The 13,086-nt window shown below is 39.9% G+C and overlaps 3 protein-coding genes and 1 non-coding gene across 6 annotated transcripts; 2 read left to right on the forward strand and 2 right to left on the reverse strand.

Annotated features, from left to right (window-relative positions):
- Window positions 1-136: 136 nt before the first annotated feature.
- On the forward strand, window positions 137-2,976 carry LOC111807820 (uncharacterized). The gene is made up of 2 exons (XM_023693700.2): window positions 137-274; window positions 1,726-2,976. Exons 1-2 carry the CDS (start codon window positions 233-235, stop codon window positions 2,776-2,778), a joined length of 1,095 nt encoding a protein of 364 aa, XP_023549468.1. The 5' UTR covers window positions 137-232; the 3' UTR covers window positions 2,779-2,976.
- Window positions 2,977-3,415: 439 nt separating this feature from the next.
- Window positions 3,416-5,185, reverse strand: LOC111807821 (AWPM-19-like family protein). The gene is made up of 3 exons (XM_023693701.2): window positions 4,940-5,185; window positions 3,889-4,066; window positions 3,416-3,805 (listed from the first exon to the last, which is right to left on the reverse strand). The coding sequence occupies exons 1-3, from the start codon at window positions 5,067-5,069 to the stop codon at window positions 3,571-3,573; spliced, it is 543 nt and encodes a 180-aa protein (XP_023549469.1). The 5' UTR covers window positions 5,070-5,185; the 3' UTR covers window positions 3,416-3,570.
- Window positions 5,186-5,793: 608 nt separating this feature from the next.
- On the reverse strand, window positions 5,794-5,901 carry LOC111807846 (U6 spliceosomal RNA). The gene has a single exon (XR_002816991.1). It is a non-coding gene; the product is annotated as a U6 spliceosomal RNA (small nuclear RNA).
- A 904-nt stretch (window positions 5,902-6,805) lies between these two features.
- Window positions 6,806-12,618, forward strand: LOC111807725 (glutamyl-tRNA(Gln) amidotransferase subunit B, chloroplastic/mitochondrial). 3 transcript variants are annotated; one of them, XM_087129172.1, is made up of 10 exons: window positions 6,806-6,950; window positions 7,170-7,839; window positions 8,014-8,226; window positions 9,181-9,321; window positions 9,426-9,629; window positions 10,623-10,820; window positions 10,957-11,025; window positions 11,963-12,079; window positions 12,188-12,284; window positions 12,370-12,618. In XM_087129172.1, the coding sequence occupies exons 2-9, from the start codon at window positions 7,219-7,221 to the stop codon at window positions 12,266-12,268; spliced, it is 1,644 nt and encodes a 547-aa protein (XP_086985298.1). In that variant the 5' UTR covers window positions 6,806-6,950; window positions 7,170-7,218; the 3' UTR covers window positions 12,269-12,284; window positions 12,370-12,618. The 3 variants fall into 3 exon arrangements, with proteins under 3 accessions (XP_086985298.1, XP_086985299.1, XP_086985297.1); XM_087129173.1 differs by having other exon boundaries at window positions 12,378-12,618; XM_087129171.1 differs by having other exon boundaries at window positions 12,188-12,618.
- The last annotated feature ends 468 nt before the right edge of the window (window positions 12,619-13,086 follow it).

Below are 13,086 nucleotides of genomic sequence, written 5' to 3' on the forward strand. Positions count from 1 at the left end.
TCTAACAGGCTACAAGCCCAGTTTTTAATTAAGGCTGTTTCCAGCAAATTATAAGATGGGCCGTCTTACAAGTGGCCCAAGCCCAATTTCATATCAAGATGAAGTGAAAAGACGCCCAACACCTTCCTTCGAAAAAGAAAAGTATAAATAGTAACAGAGCATTAGTTTACTATTTTCCTGCCCTAATTTTTTTGCGTGTTCGTTTGGGAGCAAGTAGAAGGCGAGGTTGAAGATGACTGCGCCAGACTTTGTAGCTTCCTCTTCCCAAGTGAAGGTATAATTCTGTCCTCCTTTTCTCTTTAATGGCGGAAATCGACCTTCTGCACTCTTTCGCGCTTCGTTTTCTGCTTCCTCTTTTTCTTGAGGCTTACTTCGGTCTTCCGTTTTTTGTGGAATTTATTGGCGCTTTGTTTGATTCTAAGGATATGAGTAGTTTGCGCAGTGGCGTGACGGTGTTTGGAATACATTGGTGCTTTGTTTGATTCTGTGGATACGAGTAGTTTACTCAGTGGTGTGCCGATGTTTGGTTTATTCGAATTCTGATATTTTTTTTTGGACTGCAGTTCATAATCCTTGGAAAGATACTTCTACTGATTTTAAGAAATCTAGCTATTTGGTATACACATTAAATAGATTTTGGTTCTACTCTGGGTCTTACTTTTATTTACAGTGCCGTGGTTGTTAATAATAGGCTACTCGTTGAAAGTATTAGTTTTTTTTGTGTACTTCGGATTTGTTCTTACCCTCGCTTGGACTCGGGGTGCTCTTTTTAGTTTCGGTGTTGCTATTGTTGGAAATGATGGATTACGTGGTCCATAAACATTGTTCTGCTCTCATCTACTGAGACCATTCTTCGAACTTCATCTCAGTGAGTTAAACTAGCCGACAAACGAATCCAATTGACCCAAAATAAGTTAGCGTCTTTTCCTTAAAAATACCAAGTGCCAGCTTCCCTCCTTCTTTCTCCTTTAGACCAACGATCGGCTCTCTTTCTCAGAGTTTCACATCGAAAAAGTATCGGAGAAGGGTATGTATCTCATCACATCTCACTTGGTATATGTTCCACTTTGATTTCAACTCGGGACAGTAGGACTGGTTGAGTTTTGCTGGTTTATATTCATGATTTAAAGTCGTAACGTTAATAGATATTATACATTGGAGGCCCCAAAGGGGGTGGTCTGGTCGGCTAGACCAGCGGTATTTGAATCTTCTGGTGGGCCTTAGGTGCACACTTTCTTAAAAGGAAAAAAGATAGACGTAGTAGGTTGGCAGGCAAGTATACTGAGTGTTTTGCACCCGTTTGTTCATTTCCCTAATCTTAGCCCTCTCGCTCCCTCCGTCTCTTCTTCTGTTTTCCCTTTTTAGACTAGCAGTCCAGGATTAAACCCAACTAAACCTAAGCGCTTACACCCTTATTTGAAACTAGGCAGGAAAATCCTTCCTTTTGAGAGTAGAAAGTTCAATGAGTGCTTGTTAACCACACAAGCTTGGATATCTATGAATTTGGAGGAATGTTTAAAATGTTTTGTGATTGCGAATGCGTCTTCGATAAGAAAAAGACAGGTAAAAATCAAAAATTAATTTTACTCTCTACCGATGCCCTATTGCTCACTTGTTTTTATGCAAATGACCCAAGGGAAATTAAAATGGAGAATAATTGCTTTCAGATATTCCCCCCTCATTTTACTTATTCATTTCCCCCCCGTTTTTATTTAATGGTTTCAGGTGAAGAAGAAAAAGCAGAAGATTGCCGCAGTTTCTAATTCCGGCATTGATCTGAAGTCCATTATCCATGGGCATGCTTTGTTCTTTGACAAGTTAGTGGAACTTATCCCAGCGAGGTTCTACTTACCTACTGATGAAAAAGAAAAACCTTGGTTTCAGGGCCTTAGCAAGACGGAAAAGGCAACGGCTAAGAAGGAATCAAAGGAAAACCTTAAGAAAGTACGAAGAGATCGTATGGATCCGGAAAAGTCTTCTAAATCAACCCTTGATTTGCTTAAAGAAAGCTTAGAAAATGAAAAGTTGAAAAATGAGAGTGATGATGATGAAGAGGGTGTTAAGCCAATGGCATCTGGGTTGGGTGGTGACGACCGGTCAGTGACATATGAAGAACTTAGACAACGGCTTCGTCGAAAAATTGAGGAGTTCCGGGGGAATAGAAATACAGGATGTTCAAACAGGGAAAAGAAGAGAAATGAAAGAAACGAGAGAAGGGAACTTTTCCAGAAGAAGCGCAAGAGAGAAAGTGAGTCTGAGGACAAGAAATTAGACACTACCCAGTCGAGGGTCGAAATGGAGAGGAATGTAGAGGAGGCCACCAAAGAACTTGCGTTTGGTCATGTTAAACTAGGAACTGAAGAAGAGGACGGCAAGAATAAGAAGAGAAAACTCTCCAAGCTGAAGGAGCTTGAAAAGGCAAAAAAGTTGGATGAAGCAAAGAAGGACCCTGAAACGGGCGAGATAATATTGAAGAAGCATTCTTGGAAAGCAGCAACAAGTAGAGCTGCTGGGGTTAAAGTTCATGATGATCCTCAGCGTCTGATGAAGAGCTTACGGAAAGAAAAGAAACAGCAACTGAAGAGTATTGAGAAATGGAAAGGAAGGATTGAAACCACCCAAAAGATGAAATCAGAAAGACAACAAAAGAGATCAGGAAACATAGCTCAGAAAATCCATGATAAGAAGATGAAACGTATTGCCAAGAGGGAGAAGAAACTTATGCGCCCTGGGTTCGAAGGTCGCAAGGAAGGTTTTATCAACGAAAGCACCGGATAAAAAGTGGAGAAGTAAGTGCAACCTTTACAATTTCTCTCCCAGTTTTGCTCTCTAGCTTTGAGGTTGGAAATGAAATTTGTTGATTTATTCACATCCTTGATAACCTTCGCCTCATATATATGTTTGGGAACGTCATTTTAACATCAAAATCTGCGGACCCAATTCATCAATCAAATCAGTTACCACCCTAGTTTGAAACTTCCCTTGATCAGCATCAGGTTAAAGATTATTAGTTCGAGAATGTATTGTCTTTGGCAGTGTTCGTATTTAGTTCACAAATTACCAAGCAATGCTCGTTTGAGTAGTACTTAGTACACAAATTTTTGTCTAATATGTAGTTCTCTTACAACCAAAATTTAGACTAGCCAGTGTTCTTAGTTTTAAAGTTCGATTGGTCTATGTATGGGACCGATAAATGTGCTTCATGATTATGATTTTACAACCTTGATTCACCCTAAGATGATATCGCAGGTAATTCTATTTCTCAATCCTTCTAGACTTGAGAAAGTGTTGCAACCGCCTTCAATGGCGTTTTGCATTTTATTAATTAGTGTTCTATAGGCTTATCTTCTTGTTACGAAAATGGCAGTTCATTACTGGTTACATATATTGGTTTAGTGTTGCTCTGTACATATCCTTTGTTTCATTGTGAAACATCCCAATCTCTTATTAAACATCCTACATTGAGGTTTTGAAAGAGATGACAGAACCAGAAACTATGTCCTTACACGAAAACAAAGCAAGAGAAAAAAAAAACCAACTGATATCATACATAATAACCAACCATCTGTTCTAAACCACCCTGGTCCCGGCAGTTCCCTTGGGAGGCTCTCCAGGAACTGCACTTCCTCCGCCCATGCCATAGTCGGTATCCCAATAACCAGGGCCGTAGCGGCGGCTGAAGATCCCAGCGTGGAGCAGGAGCAGATACAGAAGCTGGGTGATTGTCAATATTATTATGAAAGCTTCCACAACTCTCAGCCTCCACCCTCTGTGGCCTCCTATGCTGATTTGCTTGCAGGCCAAGCTGCGGAAAGGGAAATGAAAAGGAATCTTAGAATTACGTCTCTAAATAGAAGAGAAATGGTTGTGGAAGTTATAGAAAGTTACCCAAAAGCTAGAACAGTTACGGCCCAAGTGAGCAATGAAGTTGATCCTGCGCCGGCGAGGCTGTCACTCCTCCAAGCTCTGATATGGTAGAGTCCAGCCAGTTTTGATGCCACTCCCATAACTGCTGTTAGCATTGCAAATGTCAAGAAAAACGGCGTTGCTCCGTTGCCTCCCATACCTTGTGCAGTCCAAAAACAAACGTCAATATCTTTTTTGGGTTAAAAAAAATGAGGCCGAACAATCTAAACATAGCTCATGATTAGCATAATTATGCTTGTAAAAGTTGACAATTTGTGTTCAGGAGAGAGATTTTGCATTTTCTCCCACAAGAACAAACATCGATCTCACGTAATGAAGTAATGAAGCATTCTAAAATCTCTCCCTGAAGTAATGGAGTAACGAAGCATTCCAAAATCTCTCTCAAGCATCTTCCTCCTTAGAAGACATGTTCCCGTGAAAATATCTTCCTCTTTTGAAGACATGTTTTAAAGACCTTGACGCGTCCTAAAATCTCTCCCTAACAGACGTCGTCTGGGAAAATATCTTCCTCCTTAGAGGATATGTTTTAAAGACCTTGAAGAAAAATCTCTCCCTAATCGGATGCGTTCTAAAAACCTTGAGGGAAAGTGTTGGAAGATGTTTTGAAGACCTCGAGGAAAAGCGTGTAAAAATCTCTTCCTAGATGCATTTTAAAGACCTAGAGGAAACGCGTGTGAAAATCTCTTCCTAGAAGCATTTTAAAGACAGGAAAAGCGTGTGACAAACTCTTCATAGCCTCGTTTTAAAGACCTAAGGACCTTGAGGGAAAGCATGTGAAAATCTCTTTCTAAAAGAGTCATTTTTCGTTTTAAAAACTTTGAAGTTAAACTCGAAAACGAGTCCAAAAAGGACAAACATCTACCAACGATGAGTTTGCCAGCGATGACGTTAGACTGTCAAGTACATTCTCAAGGACGGAAAATGATCAAAAAATCAAAAGAAAATGGTTGAAAAGACACCAAGAACTACATAACTTGATGCAAGACTCCAAACATTGAAAAGCAAAACTTACTAGGATGGTAGGTTGTGCCATTGATGTATCTATTAATACACCAACTAGCAAACCCAAGGAGAATAAAATACATGATCAAGTTGAGAAACAGCAATGGAGCTGCCATGTTCCTTCCCATGGTTTGAGCCATCTTCCTGTCTCCAAAAACCAGAAGTAAACAACAGCTGCAAAGATGATGATGATATTATCACAAACCGAAAGCAGATAAGGCAAAAGCTTTTAATACATTCCCACATCGACCAGAACATGTAGTAATGAGACATATATAGGAGAACAAAGGTTTGGACATTACGGACACGTGTGGACCATCTGTGTTGCATGCTTTGTTACAGGCACACGTGTTAGGACACTTGTCAATGGGGTTCCTTTCGAACCCCCTCTGGGAATGCCATCTCGAAGTTGATCAAACGGTGCAGATTTGCTATCCAGTGAGGCTCAAAAGTGGCTTCTTTTGTTGTGTGGTTTGATATGTATGGCAGCAGAAGAAAGAATAAAGAATAAAGAGAATTATGTCTCTCATTAGTGTGGGAGGTGAGGTGAGGTGAGGTGTGAGTTCTCTCTGTTCCCAAGAACACAACTACAAACATAACTGCATCTTATGCTCTTTCCAACTTACTGGAAGGTTTATGATTTGTTAACACTTTAAGATTAGATATGGATTTGTTCATAAATGGTGCAATAGGTATATGATTGGTCCTTCATCTTCATCACATTTTCCCCGTTTTGGCCGATTACGTATTGTCGTTAGCTTCACGATTTTAGGAAAAGGTTTTCTTCCCCTCTCAAATCAATGTGAGATCTCACCATCCATCCCTCAATGGGCCCAACTTCCTCGCTGGCACATTGCTCGATACATAGCTCTGATACCATTTTTCGATTTGTGCGTGTTATCTTTCCGCAGGGCCTACGCTAATCTTCACTGAATCATTCCAATTTTATCGAATGTCTTCGGAGTGTGAGATCTCATATTGATTGGAAAGGGAAACGAAGCCTTATAAGGGTATGGAAACCTCTCTCCAGTAGACACGTTCTGAAACTATAAGGCTGACGACGATACGTAACGGGCCAAAGCAAACAATATTTACTAGTCGAGTTTGTTTGTATGGAGTCTCATTACCGTGGGAGCAGTGAGTTTTCATTTTTTCCTTTTATAAACCCTTTTATATTAGATATGAGTTTCTTAAGACTTTTCTCTTGATGTTTATCATATTTTCCCATTTCATCCCTGCCCTTCACTGAGTGGTGTAGCTACGATGATAAGGTCTAATTTATCTGGACGACACAGTCAAGTCCACTACTAATAAATATTGTCCGCTTTGACCTATTATATATATGGCCGTCAACCTCACGGTTTTAAAACGTGTCTATTAGGGAGAGTTTCATATTCTGATAAGAAATATTTCGTTTTCAAAGTGAAAAAAAAAAAATTAAAAAATAAATAATATAATTATAGGTAATTATTAAAGTTATTTTACGGCTCAAATTAAATATTTGAAAACTTAAAAATAGAAATATAATATTAGCGGTTGCAATTGAATTTATAAACTTTAGTGTTTGACACTGTATTTTTTTTTTAAATTATAATAATTTAATTTATGAATTTTAGTAAATAATAATTTAATTTTCTATCATAAAGAAAATATTAAATTTAATGAAATTTCTTTAAATTAATAGCTTGATGATTAATGGTTATATTTATAAATTATAAACATTAGGTCATTGCGTGAAAAAAATTAACGCTTAATTTAAAATTTTTAATTTTGAGTATATCAAATTGTTATTTTTTTAAAAAATATTTTTAAGAAATAAATGTGTTTTTTTAAAAAACTTTATTTATATATTTATTTTTAAAATAAGAAAATGAAAATCTCTCCTCGAACTCATGGTGGTAACTGAGCGGCTCTCTTCGAATTTCAGTAAGCCGTAAGATAGAGCGGCCGATGTTTCTTTGAGAGAAGCACCCGCGTCGAACTGCGGAAGTTGATCGCGCCGGCGGCAGATTTTCATTTGGGTTAGTCTGGATTTCTTTGAACATCCCCTTTTATTCTCCTGTTCTCATTTCTGCTTGTGAATCTTTGATTGTTTCTATCATTGATATCGTTTTAATTTCTCTGCTGCATTGTTTCGTACCCCGCTTATGATGTGTGCTTCTTAATTTGATTTAAATTGCCTTCAAAGCTTGAAATCTTCATGGGGTTCTTCATTTTTAGCTGTTTTCGTTGATTTGCAGTTGTGTTCTTGAACTGTTTGATGCTGGAAGAAGATTAGGGACTACAGAAATGGCATTTGCAGCAGTGCGATGCATTCGATCTCAATCTTTGTTGCTTCACCCTGCTGCTTTGTTTACTCAAAGGAGGAAAGTTATGTATTTTTCTGTGAAAGCCTCGCAATCCCAAACAGCAACTCAAGGAAAGAAAAGGCCTACAGCGATTTCACCACATTTTGATAAACAGATTATTGATCAAATTTCCAAGAACTATGAAGCAATTATTGGTATTGAAACCCATGTCCAGCTCTCCACTTTCACCAAGGCCTTCTGTAGCTGCCCTTACAATTATGGTTCTTCCCCAAACACTAATATCTGCCCCATTTGTATGGGGCTTCCAGGTGCCTTGCCTGTTTTGAACTCAAAAGTGATTGAGTTTGCGGTGAAGTTGGGTCTTGCACTAAACTGCAGTTTGTCTTTCAGCTCAAAATTTGATAGGAAACAGTACTTTTACCCTGACCTTCCTAAGGGCTACCAAATCTCTCAGTTTGATATTCCAATTGCGAGCAGCGGTTATATTGATCTTGATCTTCCTCTCGAGTATGGTGGCGGGCATAGGCGGTTTGGTATCACCAGGGTTCACATGGAAGAGGATGCAGGAAAGCTGCTTCACTCTGAAAGTGGAAGCTACTCTCAGGAAATAATTTTGAATCTCTCATCTTATGTTTATTATGATCCTAATTTCAAGCAAATATCTTAGCCTATGGTCTTAACAGATTCAATATATGAATTTCATTATGGCGTGCTTTTATGTATATATGTTGAAATAATTGTCCTTGGCTGTTATATTGATTGTTTAAAGTATTTGCAGGTTGACTTAAACAGAGCAGGAGTCCCTTTGCTTGAGATTGTTTCTGAACCTGACATGAGAACTGGGATTGAGGCTGCGGAGTATGCTGCAGAATTGCAGAGGTTGGTTCGATATTTGGGTGTAAGTAATGGAAACATGCAAGAAGGTTCGCTTCGGTGTGATGTGAATGTCTCGGTTCGTCCTATTGGGCAGTCACAGTTCGGAACAAAGGTAGCTTAGTTCTCTCAAAAGTATTGTTTTGAAGACACGTAAGTGTTTCATGATTTGGTATGTAGTCTCAGTAGTATGACCCTGCAAGAATATTGTTGAAACCTTGCAAGTTTTGAAGCATCTTTTGATTGGATGAAATGACTCGATCATCGTCTTTTCCCCTGTCATTAAGTTTTAGTTGGATGAGTGGTTGAGGCTCAATTATTCTTTGGCTTCTTTATAAATATCAACAACCAATGATTACCTACTTTGATTCGATTATTATGGCTGTTGAAAGTGAGAAGTTGTGGGGAAGGAGGTCACACATTGATTTGGGAGGGAACGAAACATTGTTTATAAGGGTGTGGAAACATCTCCCTAGATAGTAGACGCGTTTTAAAAACTGTGTGGGGAAGCTTGAAAGGGCAAGCTCAAAGAGGACAATATCTACTGGCGGTGGGCTTGGGCTGTTACAAATGGTATCAGAGCCAGACACCGGGCGATGTGCCAGTGAGGAGACTGAGCCCCAAAGGGGTTGGACACGAGGCGGTGTGCGAGCAAGGACGCCGGGCCCCGAAGGGGGGTGGATTGGGAGGTCCCACACCGATTGGAGAAGGAAACGAGTGCCAGCGAGGACGCTGGGCCCCGAAGGGGGGTGGAGTGTGAGATCCTACATTGATTGGGGAGGAGAACGAAACATTCTTTATAAGGGCGTGGAAACCTCTCCCTAGATAGTAGACGCATTTTAAAAACCTTAGGGGAAACTCGAAAGGAAAGCCCAAAGAGGACAATATCTACAAGCGGTGGGCTTGGGCCCTTACAAAGGAACTATTTGTGAAGGGGTAGTCTAAATGTGAGGATTCAGGCTTCTCGATCTTTGAGTTTTCTATTAAGTTTATGTCTTTCTTTCAACCAAGAACCAACTGATTGCATTGTGCAGTCTTATTATATATTTAATCACACATTGATTTGCAGGTGGAGATAAAAAACTTGAACTCATTTTCATCAGTGAGCAGAGCAATTGATTTTGAAGTTTCAAGACAAGTGCTTCTCCACAGTCAAGGCCAAAGTGATCAAATTGTACAGGAAACCAGACTCTGGGAAGAAGGCGCTCAGGTTTTTCGTACTTTTTTCGTACACTAGATTATCATCGGCATAACTTATGATGATTTCTTTTTATTATTGTCAACTCATGTGCTCACCTGTGTATTATTGCTTAGAAAACAATTACAATGAGGAAAAAGGAAGGACTTTCTGATTATCGATATTTTCCAGAGCCTGATCTTCCAGAAGTCATCCTCACAAAAGAATACGTTGAGAATATCGGTGATTCTTTGCCTGAACTTCCCGAAACGAAGCGTAGAAGATACGAGAGTATGGGACTGAGCATGCAGGACGTGCTTTTCCTGGCAAATGACATTAGTGTGAGTTACCAGAGAATTTATACACACTCAATAAGTTGGTTTTGGGTATTGCAATGAGGTTATTATAATGGCAACCATTATTTGATTACCTCTAAAAACACCTTGTAGAAAGGTGGGAGAGCAATAGCTTTCACGGGAAGTTTCTGGCTTCAAAGGAATTTTCTTAAAAAGAAGGGAGCAAATGTTCGCAGCAAGTAGATGCAAAAAAAAGTACTTTTTAGTTGAATTAGAAGGAATGCCCTTAGCTGTTACCCGTTCCCTACGTTTGTGAGATCCTATATTGGTTGGAGAGGAGAACAAAACAATCCTTATTAGGGTGTGAAAACCTCTCCCTAGCAAACGCGTTTTAAAACACTAAAGGAAAGCCCGGAAGGGAAAGTCTAAAGAAGACAATATCTACTAGCGGTAGGCCTGAGCTGTTACAAATGGTATTAGAGCCAGATATCGGGCGGTGTGCCAGCGAGGACGCTGGGCCCCCAAGGGGGTGGATTGTGAGTTCCCACATTGGTTGGAGAGGAGAACGAAACATTCCTTATAAGGGTGTGAAACTTCTCCCTAGCAAACACGTTTTAAAACTTTGAAGGGAAGCCCGGGAGGGAAAGTTTAAAGAGGACAATATCTGCTAGTGGTGGGCCTGAGCTGTTACAAATGGTATCAGAGCCAGACATCAGGCAGTGTGCCAGCGAGGACGCTGGGCCCCCAATGGGGTGGATTGCGAGTGCCCACATTGGTTGGAGAGGAGAACGAAACATTCCTTATAAGGGTGTGGAAACCTCTCCATAGCAGACACGTTTTAAAACCTTGAAGGGAAGCCCGGAAGGAAAAGTCCAAAGAGGACAGTATCTGCTAGCGGTGGGCTTGGGCTTGGGCTTGGGCTGTTACGGCCTTTTGTGTCCTTGAGTTATGGAAAGTTATAAGGAAAACAAGCCAAGTTCAAATGAAAATTGATTAGTTTTGCACTTTCTCAGTAACTTTGGCTGCATGACATCGTAGGTGGCTGAGTTTTTTGATGCAACTATTGCAAAGGGGGCCGAAGTGAAGCTGGCTGCCAATTGGATAATGGGTGATATTGCTGCCTACATGAAAAATGAGAAGTTGGCTATAAATGACATAAAGCTCACTCCCCAAGAGCTTGCTGAATTGATCGCTTCGATAAAAGGCGGTACTATTAGCGGAAAGATCGGGAAAGAGGTAAGTTTTTCTTCTTGCATAAGGAGTTCTGTAAAATGTTCTTTAAAGTGTTACTGGTACCTTAAATTTGTTGATTGGTTCTAGTCTAAATGTTAACATCTCTTATTGATGCATTTTCTTTTCATATGCTGTATAGATTCTTTTCGAGTTGCTAGCTAAAGGTGGAACTGTAAAGGGGATGATTAAAGAAAAGGATTTGGTTCAGGTAATTTGCTTAATCTAAAAAATCCATATTCTTGTTATAAGTCCACCACTAGCAAATATTGTCCACTCTGGCCTGTTACAAATCGTCATTAGCCTCACGATTTTAAAACGCGTTTGCTAGGTAGAGGTTTCCATACCTTGTAAGCAATACTTCGTTTCCCTCTCCAACCGATGTGGGATCTCACAATCCACCCCCTTTGGGCGTCCAGCGTTCTTGCTGGCACATTGCCTGGTGTCTGGCTCTGATCCCATAAAAGTAAGTAATCTCACACAACGAGAATTGACGTTGTCCCGGTTGTTCTACATAAAACAATAACAACACACGTGCTCCACTATCAGAGCCAGACACCGGGCGGTGTGCCAACGAGGATGTTGGGTCTAAAGGGGGATGGATTGTGAGATCCCACATTGGTTGGTGAGGGGAATGAATGATTCCTTATAAGGGTGTGGAAACCTCTCCCTGGTAGACGCGTTTTAAAATCGTAAGGCTGATAACAACACGTAACGGGCCAAAGCGGACAATATCTGCTAGCGGTAGGCTTAGGCTGTTACACTTGGCTTCAAGTATCTTTCATGTTATCGTTACTTGAGCTTGCCTCATCGTGTGGCTAAATTGATTGTTTTTTAGACTTTTACTTCCACTCGAGAATAATTCATGTTGTGTAGCATTGCTCAATGAAATTAGTTCATCAATTTTTGCTTTTAACAATGGTATACTGCTGCTCGGTTTCTCTCAAAAGATATACTAGCATAGTAACCTCAGCAAGGTTTATGTAATTCAATAACAAGATTGAGCCTTGGACTAGAATATCTTAGACTAATTGTTAAAAGGAATGAAGGCAATGGATATCTGGTTCATAGTTTTACTTGATAACGACACTAGGATACGAATAACAAACCGAAAGGATCATCGTTTCTGGCTGTTCTGTAAATGGCAGATTGCAGATCCTGCTGAGATAGAAAGAATGGTGGAAAAGGTATTGACAGAGAATCCGAAGCAGCTCGAGCAATATCGCGGTGGCAAAACCAAGCTGCAAGGCTTTTTTGCTGGCCAGGTGAAGGCGAATCCTAGTCGAAACTTAATTTATCACGATCATAAATCTGCCCTTGCTCGTTCGTGTTCTTCCTCGCTCACGTATTTAAACAATAATCTCCTTTTTCAGGTAATGAAAGCATCCAAAGGAAAAGCAAATCCTGGGCTTCTAAATAAGATCCTCCTTGAGAAACTGAATGCCAAAAGCTGATGATTTTGTTCAACGGGTACGTATAATTCGTCGAGTTGCTCGAGACGACGGTTAGTGTGTAAAATATTGAACCAGAATTTGATCTTGTTCTTTCCTTCAAGGTCTTCAGTACTCAAATGAAGAGGAACAGGGAGAGCTGCAGAATTGCTTCAACTCTGATAAATTTTTGCTGAAATTTCCTCTGACGAATTTTTTTTAGAATAAAATATAATTTTTTGCATTTTTTTACTATTTTAAATGTAGAAACGTGTCGGTGTCAATTGGATCGAAAGAGCTAACCCTTCATTCAAACGCTCACTTATTATCCCTTATTTTCTTAGTGAAAAATTGGAAAAGACATCTCTTCATCACGAGATTGATCCGATGATAACTTCTAGCTTAAGTATGATTCAAGCCTCCGTCTTAATGAATATATTAATTGATAATCATTGCAGCTTTCTCTAGACCTCTGAGAAAAGCATGAAAAAAAAAGGCTCAAATTATACGATCCCTTCGTCTTAGAATTTGATTTTCCAATTATTCACTTTAACAAAGAGATAGTGTGATTTTTTTGGAGCCAATCCGAGGCTAGAGTCAGCTTAGAATGAAGAGGACGATCCTAATGTTGTGTTGGCAAAGCCAACTTCTTCGGTTGCGGGCAGGAAAGAGAGGACATGGGGTCTCGAGATGCTGCATCCCCTGCACCTCATTAAAGATCATATTGGCAACTGATTTAACTCCTTTTTCTTTTGTTTTCATCGTCTCCAATCATACTGATTGGAGATTGACATCAAGTACGCATGGCCCTTATGGGCCGGACAACATGCATGCTACAATGA

Source organism: Cucurbita pepo, chromosome 12 (genome assembly GCF_057944985.1).
Source record: "Cucurbita pepo subsp. pepo isolate OVF chromosome 12, ASM5794498v1, whole genome shotgun sequence".
Classification (NCBI taxonomy): Eukaryota; Viridiplantae; Streptophyta; class Magnoliopsida; order Cucurbitales; family Cucurbitaceae; genus Cucurbita; species Cucurbita pepo.

Coding starts and splice junctions, on each gene's coding strand:
- LOC111807821 (XM_023693701.2), bottom strand. CDS start 5,069: ATGGCTCAAACCATGGGAAGGAACATGGCAGCTCCATTGCTGTTTCTC. Junction 4,067..4,939: donor TGGCACAACCTACCATCCTA/GTAAGTTTTGCT, acceptor GGACTGCACAAG/GTATGGGAGGCAACGGAGCA. Junction 3,806..3,888: donor GTAACTGTTCTAGCTTTTGG/GTAACTTTCTAT, acceptor CCCTTTCCGCAG/CTTGGCCTGCAAGCAAATCA.
- LOC111807725 (XM_087129171.1), top strand. CDS start 7,219: ATGGCATTTGCAGCAGTGCGATGCATTCGATCTCAATCTTTGTTGCTT. Junction 7,840..8,013: donor CTGAAAGTGGAAGCTACTCT/CAGGAAATAATT, acceptor TTAAAGTATTTG/CAGGTTGACTTAAACAGAGC. Junction 8,227..9,180: donor AGTCACAGTTCGGAACAAAG/GTAGCTTAGTTC, acceptor ATTGATTTGCAG/GTGGAGATAAAAAACTTGAA.
- LOC111807820 (XM_023693700.2), top strand. CDS start 233: ATGACTGCGCCAGACTTTGTAGCTTCCTCTTCCCAAGTGAAG. Junction 275..1,725: donor CTTCCTCTTCCCAAGTGAAG/GTATAATTCTGT, acceptor TAATGGTTTCAG/GTGAAGAAGAAAAAGCAGAA.